The sequence below is a fragment of the Octodon degus genome, unplaced genomic scaffold (assembly GCF_000260255.1).
Source record: "Octodon degus isolate 3935 unplaced genomic scaffold, OctDeg1.0 scaffold00121, whole genome shotgun sequence".
Lineage (NCBI taxonomy): Eukaryota > Metazoa > Chordata > Mammalia > Rodentia > Octodontidae > Octodon > Octodon degus.
In genome coordinates, this window is record NW_004524697.1 from 9,067,791 (window position 1) to 9,081,927 (window position 14,137).

The 14,137-nt window shown below is 41.2% G+C and overlaps 1 protein-coding gene across 1 annotated transcript in view; it reads right to left on the reverse strand.

The window, feature by feature from the left end:
• Window positions 1-14,137, reverse strand: part of Anxa10 (annexin A10) — a 155,040-nt gene that overhangs the window by 39,555 nt on the left and 101,348 nt on the right. The window contains exons 2-3 of the mRNA XM_004640255.1: window positions 12,600-12,681; window positions 8,440-8,534 (exon numbers count right to left, since the gene is read on the reverse strand). Of these exons, the coding sequence (XP_004640312.1) occupies window positions 8,440-8,534; window positions 12,600-12,681 (177 nt within the window). The remainder of the gene's footprint in view (window positions 1-8,439; window positions 8,535-12,599; window positions 12,682-14,137) is intronic.

Genomic DNA, 14,137 nt, shown 5'->3' on the forward strand with positions numbered 1-14,137 from the left:
TATTGCGTGTGTGAAGAAGAAACCTTTTATGTACTGATTAGATATAAATAATAAGCAGGTTATTCAAGCAGAAGATAACTTGAACATTGCCAAAATCCTGTATTTAATCTTTAATTACATTTCCTTGATCACTGCAATTATTTCATACATTTATAACAATATCTTTAATTTTTTCATGCATTACCTCATCAAAAGAATATGAATGTCTATGTGTACCTTCTATTATAAACTGAGATTAGCAATGCCACTAGATGGCGTTGTGCATCTTTATTTTTAACCATTGCTCGTGTCTGTATGTGTGCGCATGTGTATGAGGGTGTACGTGTGTACCCAGCTACGAAAATATTGCAAAACTATCAAAAAAATAAAATAACTCCAGAGGAATAAAGGATACGAGAGCTCTTGTAATATCAGTAAAAACTAGTCTGCAATCCCGACTTAAATTATAACTTTGAGGTTACAAGTGGGTTGCGTAGCCTCTGACTCCATCACTCTGTAAAGTAACAGCACTTGCTTCACGGTGCTGCTAAAAGTGTTAAACAATTGAGCTGAGGTGAATTTTCATGCTTTCTGACATAGGACAGGTGCTCAAAATTCTTTTTCTTTCTCCTGCAAAATATTAAGTACTATTTTACAAGAGAAACAGGGTTAATTATTAGCAATGCTGACACTATACTGTTTCTTCTCTCTGTTCTGTCTCTTCAACTCAAAATCTTGTCTCTTATATTGCACTTCTTCCCATTTTTAGTTTATTCAGTTGTCTGTGAATTCTTATATAGCCATTCTCCACCTAAAAATGTTTGCTTCAGTGATGGCAGATGTTGCACTGGTTTCTTAAGAATATGACCAAGTGAAGACCGCCTTGTCCCGGGCAGTCACACCTGCCTCAGTGTGGCGGAGTACTCCTTCTGATTTTCTACATCCACACGATCAGCCAGTGTTCCTTTCTCGGACTCTGCAGGTGCGCACATGGAGACACGGGTAGACAGGCTGTCACCCTTCACTCCTGCAGCCCTGTGTAGCCGCAGCGTGGCCCTCCCATGGTACCCTCTCAGCCCAGCCTCCGCGTGAGCGCTCCTTCTGTGTCTGCACCTAGCACTTCCTCGACACATCTGACAGTGTGACGCTATGAAAGGAGAAAGCAGATCAGTGACTCCTCTGTTCAACATGTTCCTTCTCCTGTCCCACACTGTAAACTGTAATTTGTGTGTGAGTTGTTGATCTCCGAAGAAAGTGAGCACCAGACTTTTTAGTCCACGGACATGTAAATCATCCAGTGGTGCACAACACATGTGTAAGTCCCTGGTGATTGCTCTGCTTTCTTCTCCTATCATTCTCTTTGCTTCTGATTTCTTCACTTCTGCTAAAATGGGCTTCTTAAAATTAGGGTACCACTTCTGCTCCTGCCTAAGAGCTTTCATTTTGCAGTTAACTCTGCTAAAATCCATGTCCTAGGGGTATCCCTGCTGACCATTCTCCTTGCCTTCTCAGTTAAGCGTGCCCTAGTTATCTTATTTAAAATCACACCCAGCCTCTCAGCGCTTACTGACTTTGCACGTGGCTCTCTCTGTACCTGCAAGCACTTACTGCATTGCTACGTGACATATTCTGCCAGTTCACAGCCTTTCTCAATCAGGAAGGCTGGAAACTCCATAGTAGTACAGATCTGTGGGCTGCTAACCCATGGTTATTCTAGCCATGCCCACAGGAATGTGCCTCATAAATAGAAAGTATCTACCAAAGCCAATGAATGAGCAAGATCTCTTGTAATTGCACAATTTATGCACTTGTAGTCATTCTTGGTAATTCAAAGATAAACAGGAAAAAGCATCCTCAAGCAATTTCCTTGAGCAGAAGGTGTAGAAATACAGTAATTACAGTTATGCTAGGAAGCAAAATGTCATGGTGGCTATTGCGACAGGGACAGTATATTCTCAGGACAAGGCTAAGGAGGCAATTCTGTCAGTTGGGAAGATAAATATTGAATGGTATGTTTAAACAACGAACAGTAGCAAGTTCAAAGGGGAACTCAAGTAGGGTCTCTAATTAGGGGTTTTAAATTCTCACTTGGAGTAATACAAATAATTTTTCAGATGCCACCTTCAGAGTGTGGCTTTCTTCAGTCTCACTGCTTCCGCTTGCCCGGCTTCTGAAGACTTGCCCTACGGCGGGCTCTGCTGGAGTCACAGCGAGGCCTTACATTAAGCTAATGAGTCTTTGCTTTTCAAATTGTTCTGTTCTGTGTTGCTGGTGAAACTGCAGCTTAGCCAACTTGCAGCTATTCTACTTCTTCATTGAAATCAAAAATAAAATGATAGCATCTTATTGCAATCTCTTTTGCTTTTTTGCTATTAGGCAAGAACGGGGGCAAGAAGTAGAGCTATGCTTAGCATTTTTCTTGCCTGAATATGCTTGGGGTAATGGTTTCATATGTTTTTAACTCATATACTTTTTCTATTATCATAAAAAATGATACTTGCTGTTAAAACACTCAGTGGTGCGAACCCACAAAAAGTGGGATTTAGAATTTGTCCTAATTCTGTCTCCCTCAGAGTTACATTGTACACATTTGTACACATTGTGCTACCTTATAAAAGTACTTGTGTAGGTCGCTTTGCTACCTTGGAGTGGTGAGTGAATATTCCCTAAATCAACTTCCTTTCATAGGCTTCTTCACATTTTAATGAATGATTCAGATTTCAGTGGCAATTTGAGTTGTTCAATTGTCTGAAAATAACAATCCTTCTGCAATCTTCTAGACAAGCAGAATGCCAGGGCTGCTGGGGCTTGGGTCTTCAATATCTCCCTGAGGCCCAGGGCATAGTGCTTGACCTCCAGGTGAGAGCTACTGGGTTGTGGCAGAAGCTATGGGCTCAGGCCAGCAGGGGGTCTTAAATCCCTGGGGTGTTCATTCACAGGAGAGAAGGACCTGGGTCTTCTTCTGTTGGCAAGCCATATTGGGATCAGTTTTGCTCCACAAAGCCACCAGGTTGTATTTCCTTACCTTAGGTCCAAAATCAGCAGGGCAACTCAGTCATACCCTTATTTTTTTTCTAAAAAATAATGAGTAAAAATAAACCTCTTTTTGTAAACTGAGTATCTCAGGTAGTTATAAAAGACTAACTTTCCAGGGATATAGCCCAGCGGCACAGCGCCTACTTGGCAAGTACAAGGTCCTGAGTTTTATTCCTGATACCAAGCAAAGAAAACCATAGAAAGAACACTGAAAGATCATTTTCTATCTGTATGTACAAAATAGTTAGGATAGATATACAACTACTTTCTCATAATTCAATGAGAAGAAAGATTTGTACCAATAGTGTTTGGACAGGATATCCTGTCTGCATCTTGTACTCTCAATAACTACTATGAAGACAACAATATGAAATGCGTTAGTTATTGTAACTGTCCTACTAACCTGTTTTGCAACTGTCTCATTGCTATTTTTTCTCAATAAAATTAATAATAAAAAAGAACACTGAATCAAAAGCTAAAAGTTTCCCTCTCCAAGTATGAGGATAAAATACAGGATTCATTTAGAAGATCATCTCAAAAAGGAAAGGAATCTTTGGATATAAAGAGCTAGGGGACAAATGAAACCCGGAAGATGAACAAATGAGGGGAATGATCTTATAGGTAAGTGGGAAAGGTGGGGGTGTGGGTTTGGGAACTATTTGTCTAGGGTTTTAACGCCCAGTGTAGGGCATGACACGAGGGTTGGAAAATATGTATTGGGAAGGCATAACACAGCGATTTAAGACCAAAAATCTCACAGAAGAGGTCAGGACCTCGAAGGATATTCCTTTTATTATGATGATTGATGTTATATTGCCATCCTCATCATCATCATCATCATCAATAAAAGTGAGAAATAGGAAAAAATATCAGTGAGCACTGGAGGATGGGCAGAAAGCTCCCTTCTCATGCTTGGGTTTTGAGTAGACTATTTTCTCTGATAATCTGAAACAGTACATCCACATAACCTTGGGCTTGAAGTTCAAATTTATTCTGCTTATATGAATTGAGACCTTTAAGAAGAGAAATCATTCTGAAAGTCATCCTGAGCTGGCAACTTTCCTGGGAAAATAGGAAGAAGGAAATGTAAAACCAGTCTTTAGAAATTCTCTGACTTTACAAAAGAAAAGATTATTGTTAAAAAGCCTCAATTAAAAAGTTTTATGATAAAAATATTATGACATACACTTGGAAAAAATTCCCAGAGTGGTAATGAACCCTGCAAAGAGCAGAATTAATACACAAAAATCTGAGACAATAACAATCAGAAATTATAGTATGAAAAAATAATAGAATTGCCAAAAAAAGAAATAAAATTCTATAATGTAAAAATTCTGGCATTAATATACACTTTCATCTTAATAAAGAGCTGAAAAAGGAATTACTAAACTGAAACATCTTGAGAATGATCAAAAACTTGACCAAAGAAGAGTGTAAATTGTGTGTTTCTCTGTTTAAATTCTCTCCTGCTGTAAGCCCTGGGGGACAAAAGTTGGGCCTTTTTATTTAGTCTTCCAAGTCTCATTATACCATAAAGTACATCTTCAATAGTAACTCATTAAAAAATTGCCAGAGTATAAATCAAAGCCAAGTAAGAGGGACGGCCTGATAGCTCAGCAGACTAAAGCGCCTGCTTAGGCAGAGCGCAGCGGCCAGGGCCTGATCCCAGGTGTGCTGTGCCAGCCCCACTCCCAGGGCACTGTGAGATGGCAATTGAGTCCAGAGGTGGTGGCACCCACCTGCAATCCCAGCACTTGGGAGGCTGAAAACAGGAGACTCACTAAGAGTCCGATCTATGTAGTGAGACCCTGTAGAACCTATATCCCCCCCTTTTTTTTTTTAAAAAAAAAGGCAAGTCTGAAAAAGGAACAACTACTCTTGTCTGTGACTGTCTAAAATTCATCACAGTCCAGATTCCAACAAGCCAAGACACCTGGCATTGCAATAATGAGCTTGCCACTTGAGATAGGACTTTGTGTAGGCCCTAAACAAGAGATGTTCATTCTTTTTTTTTTTTTTTTTTTGTGGTACTGGGGATTGAATTAAGGACCTTGTGCTTGCCAGGGAAATGCTTATTCTACTGAGCTATCTCCCTAGCCCTGCCGTTCATTCAGTTAAGATGTAGGAAATACATATATCTCAGCATTAATGCAAACCTGCTCTCTCCCACATGTCTCTTGGTCTTTCTCTTCCTTTCATCTGGGACTCTGCTTTCAGGAGCACAGCAACGAACCACAGCTCTGTGCAATCAAGATCCAGGGCTTCCTGTTCCTAATCTGCACTGTGCCCTAAAGGACATGTATACTTGTCTGACTATGGTGGATTACGTGGGGGCTAGGGCAAATGGATTCAAGTTTTTATACATTTATTGGACGCAGATGCCCAAGTCAATGTTCTGTCTGTGCCCACTGGTGGAGCATACCTGAGTTCACAGAGTGTGTTTGAGCAAATTTTGAAGTAGAGAGGCAGAGGTCAGATGATTTTGGGTTTGGAGGCTTTTGGGCTCATTGACCATTTGTGCTGTTGTAACTTTTACTGTTGAACTTACTTGGGTTTATTCATTGCTTCTGTGAGTGCTTACAGCTACCAGAGGGAATAGAGGTGGCTGTAAGGAATTGGTGCTACTCTGGGCCCCATAATCCTGCTCATCAGTTTTATCCACAAGGCTCTCTGGAAGATGGTTTGCTGGCTGGAAACTCTCGAAAGGGAAACAGCCTCTCAGTGTTGCCTCTTGATACTTCAAATTTGTTTTCTTGATACAACTTCCATTGTTTTGGAAAAAGAGCTATTAACTTGCTTTTGAATCTTGTAGAAGCTGGGCGCTTGACCTACAGAAATCTTAGGACATTCAAGCTTGACATTCTCTTTTTGAGATGGAACAGCCTTAGACACTGGCAATAGGAAACAGATTCCAGCAGGCTCCAGAGTGTGCCAGTAAGTACTGTCAGGAAGTTACAGCCAGTGTGCATTAAGGGCCTTCATCTGACTCCCTGGGATGAGGACGGTGGAGCCAGTGTGGTGTCTGTGGTCCAGGATGGTAGGTATCCAGCCTGAGGAATGGGAAGTCAGGCCATGGAGCATGGATGGGACAGTGTGACTGTAGAGAGGAAGCAGGTTAATTTGGGGAACTACAAATACTTCTGTAGGGCTGTGGCTGAAGATATGTGGGAAAGAAAAACTGGGGTAATGATGCAGCACCTGGTTGAGGGCAGTAAGGCCTCACTTCTGTGGGGAAAGAGCGTACATTTGCTCCAAGAACTTGCGGACATCTGTGAGAGAGGAATGGGGTAAGCTTTTAGGTACTAACTTGGCAAGGTAACACGTTCAGTGTTATTCTGAGTCATTCTGGCTTCAGTTTGGACAGTGAACTGGAACAGGCAGGGACTAAGGGGTCACCTGGCCAGTGAGGAGTTCAAGAATTACTCGGGGGGTGAAAGCATGGAGATTCACATCCAGACTGGCTAAGTGATGAAAAACAGAGAACGTGCGAGGGAAGGTGATTCTCAACAGTTGATAACTGACTGAATAATGACAGTAGTTCTGAGAACCAATGAAAGTGTGGCTTGATGACCTGCGGCGGGTGCAATGCAGGGAAGCTTGCTCTTGAATCTTGCTGTAACTTCCTAACAGTACATAATGGCACACCCTGGAGCTTGCTGGAATCTGTTTCCCATTAACAGAGTCTAAGGCTGTTCCATCTCAAAAAGAGAATGTCAGGTGTGAGTGTCCTAATGTTCCTGCAGGTCAAGCATTCCGTTTCTACAAGATTCAAGAGCAAGCTCCTCTATCGCATGCGGATTTACAGGTTCCAGCCTGAGTACAAACTGCTAAATTACCATGGCCTGGATCCAACATGGCTGAATCCCCAAAAGAACAGCTTATCTTCCCAATGACCACTTCCTCTGCCTTCCTCACTACACCCCTGGACACAACTTCTTTTTACCTTTCCCACCCACACAAGGGGCCTCCAATCCTCTCCCTATGTGCCACTGAACCTGTTCCTCGAACTCCACCCCCAACAAAAGTTCATGAAATCTCAGCCTTCCTGTCTCAGGTCAGAAGATCCCCCACCTGCCTCAGATCCTCTCCATGTCTTCCTCAATGGCAATAAAGGCCTCTTCCCTTTCATTTACTTTTGCTTTTCTGCTGCGCTGAAAAACTTAACATGGATTATTCAGCAAAAGCGAGGGTTTAGCAAACTCTGAGACCTTAGGTGTAGAGCAAAAAGTGCTTCATTCCAGAGCAAGTTCTTTAATGGATTTTAAATCCCTTGAGTACAAGGACGTCATTTCTTAATTATTTTAAATCTGCTTCAGCTTAGTTTTATAGAGCTTGATAAAGTAATGCTTTAGCCTAAATGAACAAGATATATAATAGCAAATATGTATGTAAACCTTTGAGTTAACAACTTTACAGAAAAAAAGCTTTAATGTTATGAATATTAAAGCCTTGGTAGAGCACCAGTGCTACATCTTTTACAGTTTTTAATTCATTTTTTCAAGAAAACTGATGTTCAAGTCATGGGAACATATGCCAAGACAACAGTTTGATGTGGACAAACTGGTGTAATTGAGCATAATTCTCTTAAAGTTATCACTAATGGTAGCTCTTTCATTATTAATTCATTCTAATACAGAAGGATATCTTTTATTCCATGCATTACATTTGTTCAAAAGCTGAAGCTTTGAGATGGAGTAAATTTATATGGACAAACTCCATAAAAAAGTTTTATGATACTGCTTCAACAATAATGCTTGGTTGACAAAATAATTGCTATTTCAGGTCCTTTTGGCCTGAAGAGTTTTGTTCTGAATTTGTGGTTTAAATGCAGAACAAAGAATATTTAATGGTACTTGCTTTTGAATTAGAATGTGATTACTTTTAAACACTATGGATAGTTTTATTGCCCAAGCTATTTTAAAACTGCCATTCTTTTTTAATGGTCTCTGTAACTGCCTGCTGGGGAGAAGAAAAGCAAGTGGAGAATTCACTTTGGTGGAGAGTTAGACGAGGACCTGGAGAAAATTCCAGGGACCAGTGCCACCTTCTGACCTGGTGATCAGCAGTCCCGGCTCTGCTTTCCCCAAAGTGTGGCCCACGGGGGGGTTTCCAGCCCAACGCTTTTAGCCTAATTGGACCAACCAGCAGTGTAAAGTTGTCAAAACTTTTCTTTATGAGATGCTATATGATTTTGGGCTGGGATGATGGTCACTGTAATTATTTATATACCTTGAATACACACATAATATATATATTTTTTATTCTTTGAAATGTGCAAGAGGCCATGGACTATTTCTAACATACAGTGAGTTCTGAGGACTTTGGGACCTGAAAAACTGACAAATGCAATGGTCCCAGCTCCCCATGGGTGCTGGAGTGCTCAGGAGTTTGTCCTTGAGAGAGGACGGGACGTGAAGTGCTCACCCGGCCGTACGTGCCCTGGTATGCCTCTGCAATCATCTGTCTCTGTGCATTGCTGCGCTGCGTTAGAATGTCGATCAGCACGTCTTTGTCACAGTCTGCAAAGAATAGTGTTTGAAGATTAGTCACATTACTGCTCTGTAGTTAGGGAGAACCCATTACTTAAGGATCAAAACCAATGTGCAAGTGTTAGCCTTGAGAGGAGCACAGAGCGCTTTCAACTACAATTGGAAATCACACAGTAATGTCTGATGAATCCTGGATTCTTCCTGTGTCTCATTTTTGTACCATTACTGAAAATTGCCTCCCTTCCTGAGATAGTCAGAAACGACCAGAAGGACAAAGGGCCGCTGTACTGCTGGGCCTTACCTCAGGGCCTGGTACTGATTAAAAGTATAGAATGTATTCTTCCCTACCTCATCACCTGGATAATCTCATGACCTCAGAAACCAGGTGCATCATGAAAGCCAGGATGCCTTTGCCATAGCGTGTGTAAGAATAAACCAGATGAGAAAATAAAACTGCTGGAGATCATCACAGAGAGAAAGATCAGACTGCTGGGCCCCCAACTTGTTACTCATTAAAAGCATGATTCGTGCTTGCTTGGACAGTAGACAGGGAATTAAAACACAGACACTGTTTTGAGCCTTCAGATACAAAGTTGCTAACTAGAAACAGGGTACAGCTTATCGTGATAAGGACACTTAATGGAAAGGATTGCTGGCTCATGCTTCTGTGTGTCTGCATGGAGGACAGAGCTTTGTCATGAGGAAGGCTACCTGGTCCCTTTCCCTCTCTCTGCCCCACCCCCTTTCTGACCACCAAGTACTGAGCAGCTCTGTCCTGCCACACCCTTGTGCCATGGTCTGCCTCGAGCTGCAGATCATGGAATTGCACCTCTAAGTCCCAGGACCACTTCCTCCTTTAAGCGATGAGTATCAGGTATTTGCTCCCAGCAGCAGCGAAGCTGGCTGAACACACTGGCACCTCTGCCTGCCTTCTGATCTGTTTCTACTGTCACTTCCATCTTTGAATGAGATCCTTACTTAGCTGTGTAGAAGCATAATTAACATTTAAGGAATACTGGTCTAAAAGCTGATAATACAAGTTTATTTAACCTAAATTTACACAACCTGTCTCATATTCCATGGAGCCTGAGGACATCAAGATAGAAGATTTGCAAGGACAGTCACCTATCTGCTCTAATTCCTGGGAATAGGAACCTAGAAGTTTCTAGTCATTTCTCTGAATCTGCAATCACCTTGGATGCCAGAAGAGCCTTTGTGAAACTAGATCTGCCTGTCAAACATAAACAATCATCTCCTAAGGACTCTAATGACTCCTTGAGCTGTAAGGACTTCTCCAGAGCTCCAAACCAGTCACTGAGAAAATGACCAAGCAGATCCTAGCGCACATCAGCAAACCCCATAAACTCTGCCCTCCGCCCTTCGCTGTTAGGACGCCAGCCCAATCATCTGTGTTAAGAGCCCCCTTCAGGTTTTCTTCTCAAGCTGAAGTCCTCTCTATTCTCATACTCTCCCGTTAAAGCCTTGTCCTGCAAGCAAGCTGTTGCACTGGTTTTAACTTCTGTTATCACTGAAGTAAGAACTCACACCAGCTGGTAACATTCTAGAGAATTTAATAATAAATACAGGGAAGTAAGGAGATAGACCTTTTATTCAGCTGCCTGTCCTACCATCCCCAAAAGGACTGATTGATTTTTCTGCTGGTGAGTGGCAAACTGATACCTTGTCTTTCACACTGTACAGTTAGAGCTGTGGCTTACACCGAACACTCAGTGCAAAAGCAGGGGAGCTTCTGTTAGAATTTCCAGAGGAAGGACAGCAACGAAGAAGGAAATTGTGAAAATGCAAAATGTCAGAAGCTTCCAGGTGTTGGCGTGAGCCATTCATGCTGTGCATGAAGCACAGTCCTTTCCTCCTGTAGCATAAGCTCTGCTTGTTGGTTACGCATCTTCTACCTCTTCATGTCACATCTTATCACGTCTCGTATCAGGCCATCACACCGACCTAGCAGGTCATCATAATGCACAGCCAGTTTAGGTAAATTTCACTGTAGTGAGAGTCGGAGGAGAGCAATTAAGAAGATCTTCGCTTTTCACCCAGCTTGACTGAAATAAGGATAGGATTCTTGCCTAACTGCATCCTGTGACCTGTTCCGTCTGAAAGTAATGATTTTGAGAAAACTGGCCATGGAAAATTCTATTTGAGCCACGTACATTTTTTTTTTTCACCCTCCTGCCAGATTTACAACCCAGAAATGTTTCTCCAATATCTAGAAGCCACCCCATTGGAATGTTGTCATTAAGAAAAATAGCATCTCGGTGTCTGCCTGTGACAGCAGGAGCCACGCTCTGGCCAGTGCTGCTGAGCAATCCAGGCCATCTGGTCACCTCCGCCCACCTCCCTCCTCATGGGCTCCACTGCTTTTCCTCTATGTTCACTTGTATTTGATGACTCTCCCACGTTCTGTTCCAGAGAAGTCGAGCTCAGTCTTTCTCCTCCCTTGATCCCTATTTCAATGTTTTGAATGAAGTTTAATCTCAACCGGCATGATTCTTCTTTGACAAAAGGAGATGTTCAATGGAGACAGAAAAATAAAATGGAAAGCTGAGAATACTAAGTGGATCATCATTTTGGAAATTAAATCTACCCTGGGAGTCCTGGGATCACGGGAAAGCTATGTCCTGGTCCGGGAACATTGAGTGTACGAGGGCAGGTAACTGGGATTTATTCTGATGGCTACACCTTTGAGAAGATCCAGGGGTAGTGTGGACATGAGAGAAATGGGCTGGAAGCTGTATAGGCACAAAGAAAGCCACAGTGTCAGCTCCAAAGGCTGAAATTACTGGCTTTGGAGAGAAAACAGTGAGTTCTGAGAAAGAATGGAAGGGTGTAGTGTCTCCTGCTAGCCTAGTCACAGACTCAAAAATATTAAGCCCTTGTAGAGGAGTCTGTTAACTCTTTCTAAAATGAACATATTAAATATGGATCTTTCAGCTACTTCCATGGTGTTTTTATGTAGTTTTTGACTATGTTCATTTAAACTACTTATTTTTATTTAATTTAGTTTTTTTTTCTGTCTCATCTTTCTAAATGAAAAAGAGAAGCCAAGGAAAACACTGGCAATTACGTTTTTTAGTCGCACTTTGCTGAAGTTAGCAAGGTGAAAGACTATTATTTTATTTTTTTTTTGCTTTTTGTATTTTAGGGAAGGGTCTACAGGGTGTTCAGGGTCTCACTGCTAAATCGGACTCGTAGTGATCCACCGGTTAACAGCCTCCCAAGAACTGGGATTACAGTGTACACCACCACATCCAGTCTGTCGTGCCCTGGGGGCAGGGCCAGCGTGGCAAGCCCTGGGATGGAACCCCTGGCCCCTGTGCCTGCTTGCAGGCACTTTAATCAGCTGAGTATTTGGCCAGCTCTGATAGACTGTTAAAGCCCATGAACCACCTCGTTCTTGTGACCAGGGACTCTGCCATCAAAGCTTCTGAAGTCCTTCAGCCTAGACCACTGACAAATAAAAAATTACAATGGTCAAAATCAACCCATATTCTGAGCCTAAAATGGCAATGACAGGAAAGCCGAAACCAGAGTGAAGATAAAAATGGTGCGCAGGTTGCTGTGACCTATAGTTTTAAAGCAAAAATTTATACTTTTGAAGAAAATAATCAGTCCACAATGTTTTGTTATCTTGCCTCTGTATTTTTGTGGTGATGACTGATATTTTAAAAGCCACGAAAGCTGTGCAAACTTAATGCCAACTTCAGAGGACAGGTTGAAATTCTTTGTTGTTTTCCTAAGGGACACTGCTAGTGAATGAAGTACAGACATGCATGCGTGTGTGTGTGTGTGTGTGTGTGTGTGTGTGTACACCACACAGTTCCCTTCAAGGCGACCTTGTCTTGAGAGTGAAGAACTTGATTTTTTAGGAGAGGCTTTGCATATTTTGTGAGCATTTCTTTTATGTCTTCTGTGTTTTTCTTTTCTCTTTTTCTTTCTACTCTACTTCTTTGTCCAGGGTTTTTGTTTAATATGAATCTCTCTTTTTTAAGACATCAGCTATTTTATAATCATTGAGAAAAAAACCAAGAAAACAAAAGCAATACTACAATGAAAGGTAGAAATGCCCAGCTTTACCAAATCCTTGGAGCGCTCCCGCCAGCATCTGGGCATCCATCACAGGGTTGAAGTTGGGGGCTGGGAAGATGGTTCCTTGCACCTGACAGAAAAAGTCAGATAAGAGACTGCAATAATTCACGTCAGGGATTTCACCAAATTTATTTCACATAAATGCATAGAAAGTATATTCTAAATGTTTACATTATTATACATTATTATACACATGTTTATTAAAATGTTTCCATTAAATACACACATTTATTAAACAAATATCCCTGTTGTTTGCTAAATGTAGACAGCAAATTTGACCAGGTTTATTTCATCCATTTGCCGGTACTAAATTGCTCTCTATATTCAAAGAAAAAGCTGCGATATTAGAGTTTATATAGAATAAAATGCAAGAATTAAATGAAAATCCATGTCTTCTTAACAAACAAAACAGCATTTCTTAGGAATGAGAGTGTGTTGTAGAAAAATTTAAAATAGAGCAAAGAGCATTCAAGTGACTCATGAATTAAAAGTGGTAGTTGATACCACAGCTTTTTGCATTAAAGGGATCCTCAAATCATACGAGAGAAAATTAAAATATTTGAATTTGGACTATGGGATTCATAAAAATCTGGGTGATAGGGATAGGGCAGAGATTAGTTAGCAGATGCTCATAGCTGCAGAGAAAAAGCATGAAATCTGACTGACATTCCATTTAAATTCTCTCTCTTGCCAATCATAAAAAGGCAGAACGTTGAAGGTAGCCTTTGGATCTCCGTGGTCCATCTTTTCAGTCGGCCAGAGCTGCGTGCCGTATGACTGCACTCAGCATGGGAGAGCTGGGAATCAGAATGTATTAAGACGAAGGGCGATTCTCATTTCTGCTGTCAACAGTGAGCCCGATAGACTAGGAGAAAAGGGTGCCTTCTCCTACCAAAGGAGCCTGTCGCCTCTGAGAACTCAGGCTTCACCGAGCTCTGCTGCAGCAATAGGAGCTTTGCTAAGACAACACTTTCTAGTAAGTACTATTCAATGATAGCAAATTAACTAATTAATGAGAATTAATGAACTAATTAATAAGAACCCACCTATTAATTAATATTTATTAACTGATACAAAATATTTAAGAAAGGATTTTGGAGGATTACAATTATTGTTTGGACAAATATATCTCATTAAAATAAGAACCTAGTCTGAATTTATACTGCTGTAGTGCACTCATTTACAAATGCATTTCCATTTTGTTCCTGAGATCTTCAGCTTATTGAAGATGGCTAGATGTTCTCTTGCACTACTTCTCCACCCTAGAAGACATTTAATTTAGGAGATGAAATGAGTTTCATCTCCCTCCTTTACTAATCTGTCACAGGAGGTGAGGCTGTATTAGGATAATAGACTGGTTCTTCTTTCACTTACTAAGTTGGGAGAGCAGATTCTAATTAACATTTCTAATTTGAATTTTACCTCCTCCCATTTTCTTTATAATCCTATAGCCTTGGAGGAGTTTAGAACTTTAAATTTTTGAGGTAAGAGTTGCCTACATTTTTTTATTTTAAAATATAAATAAT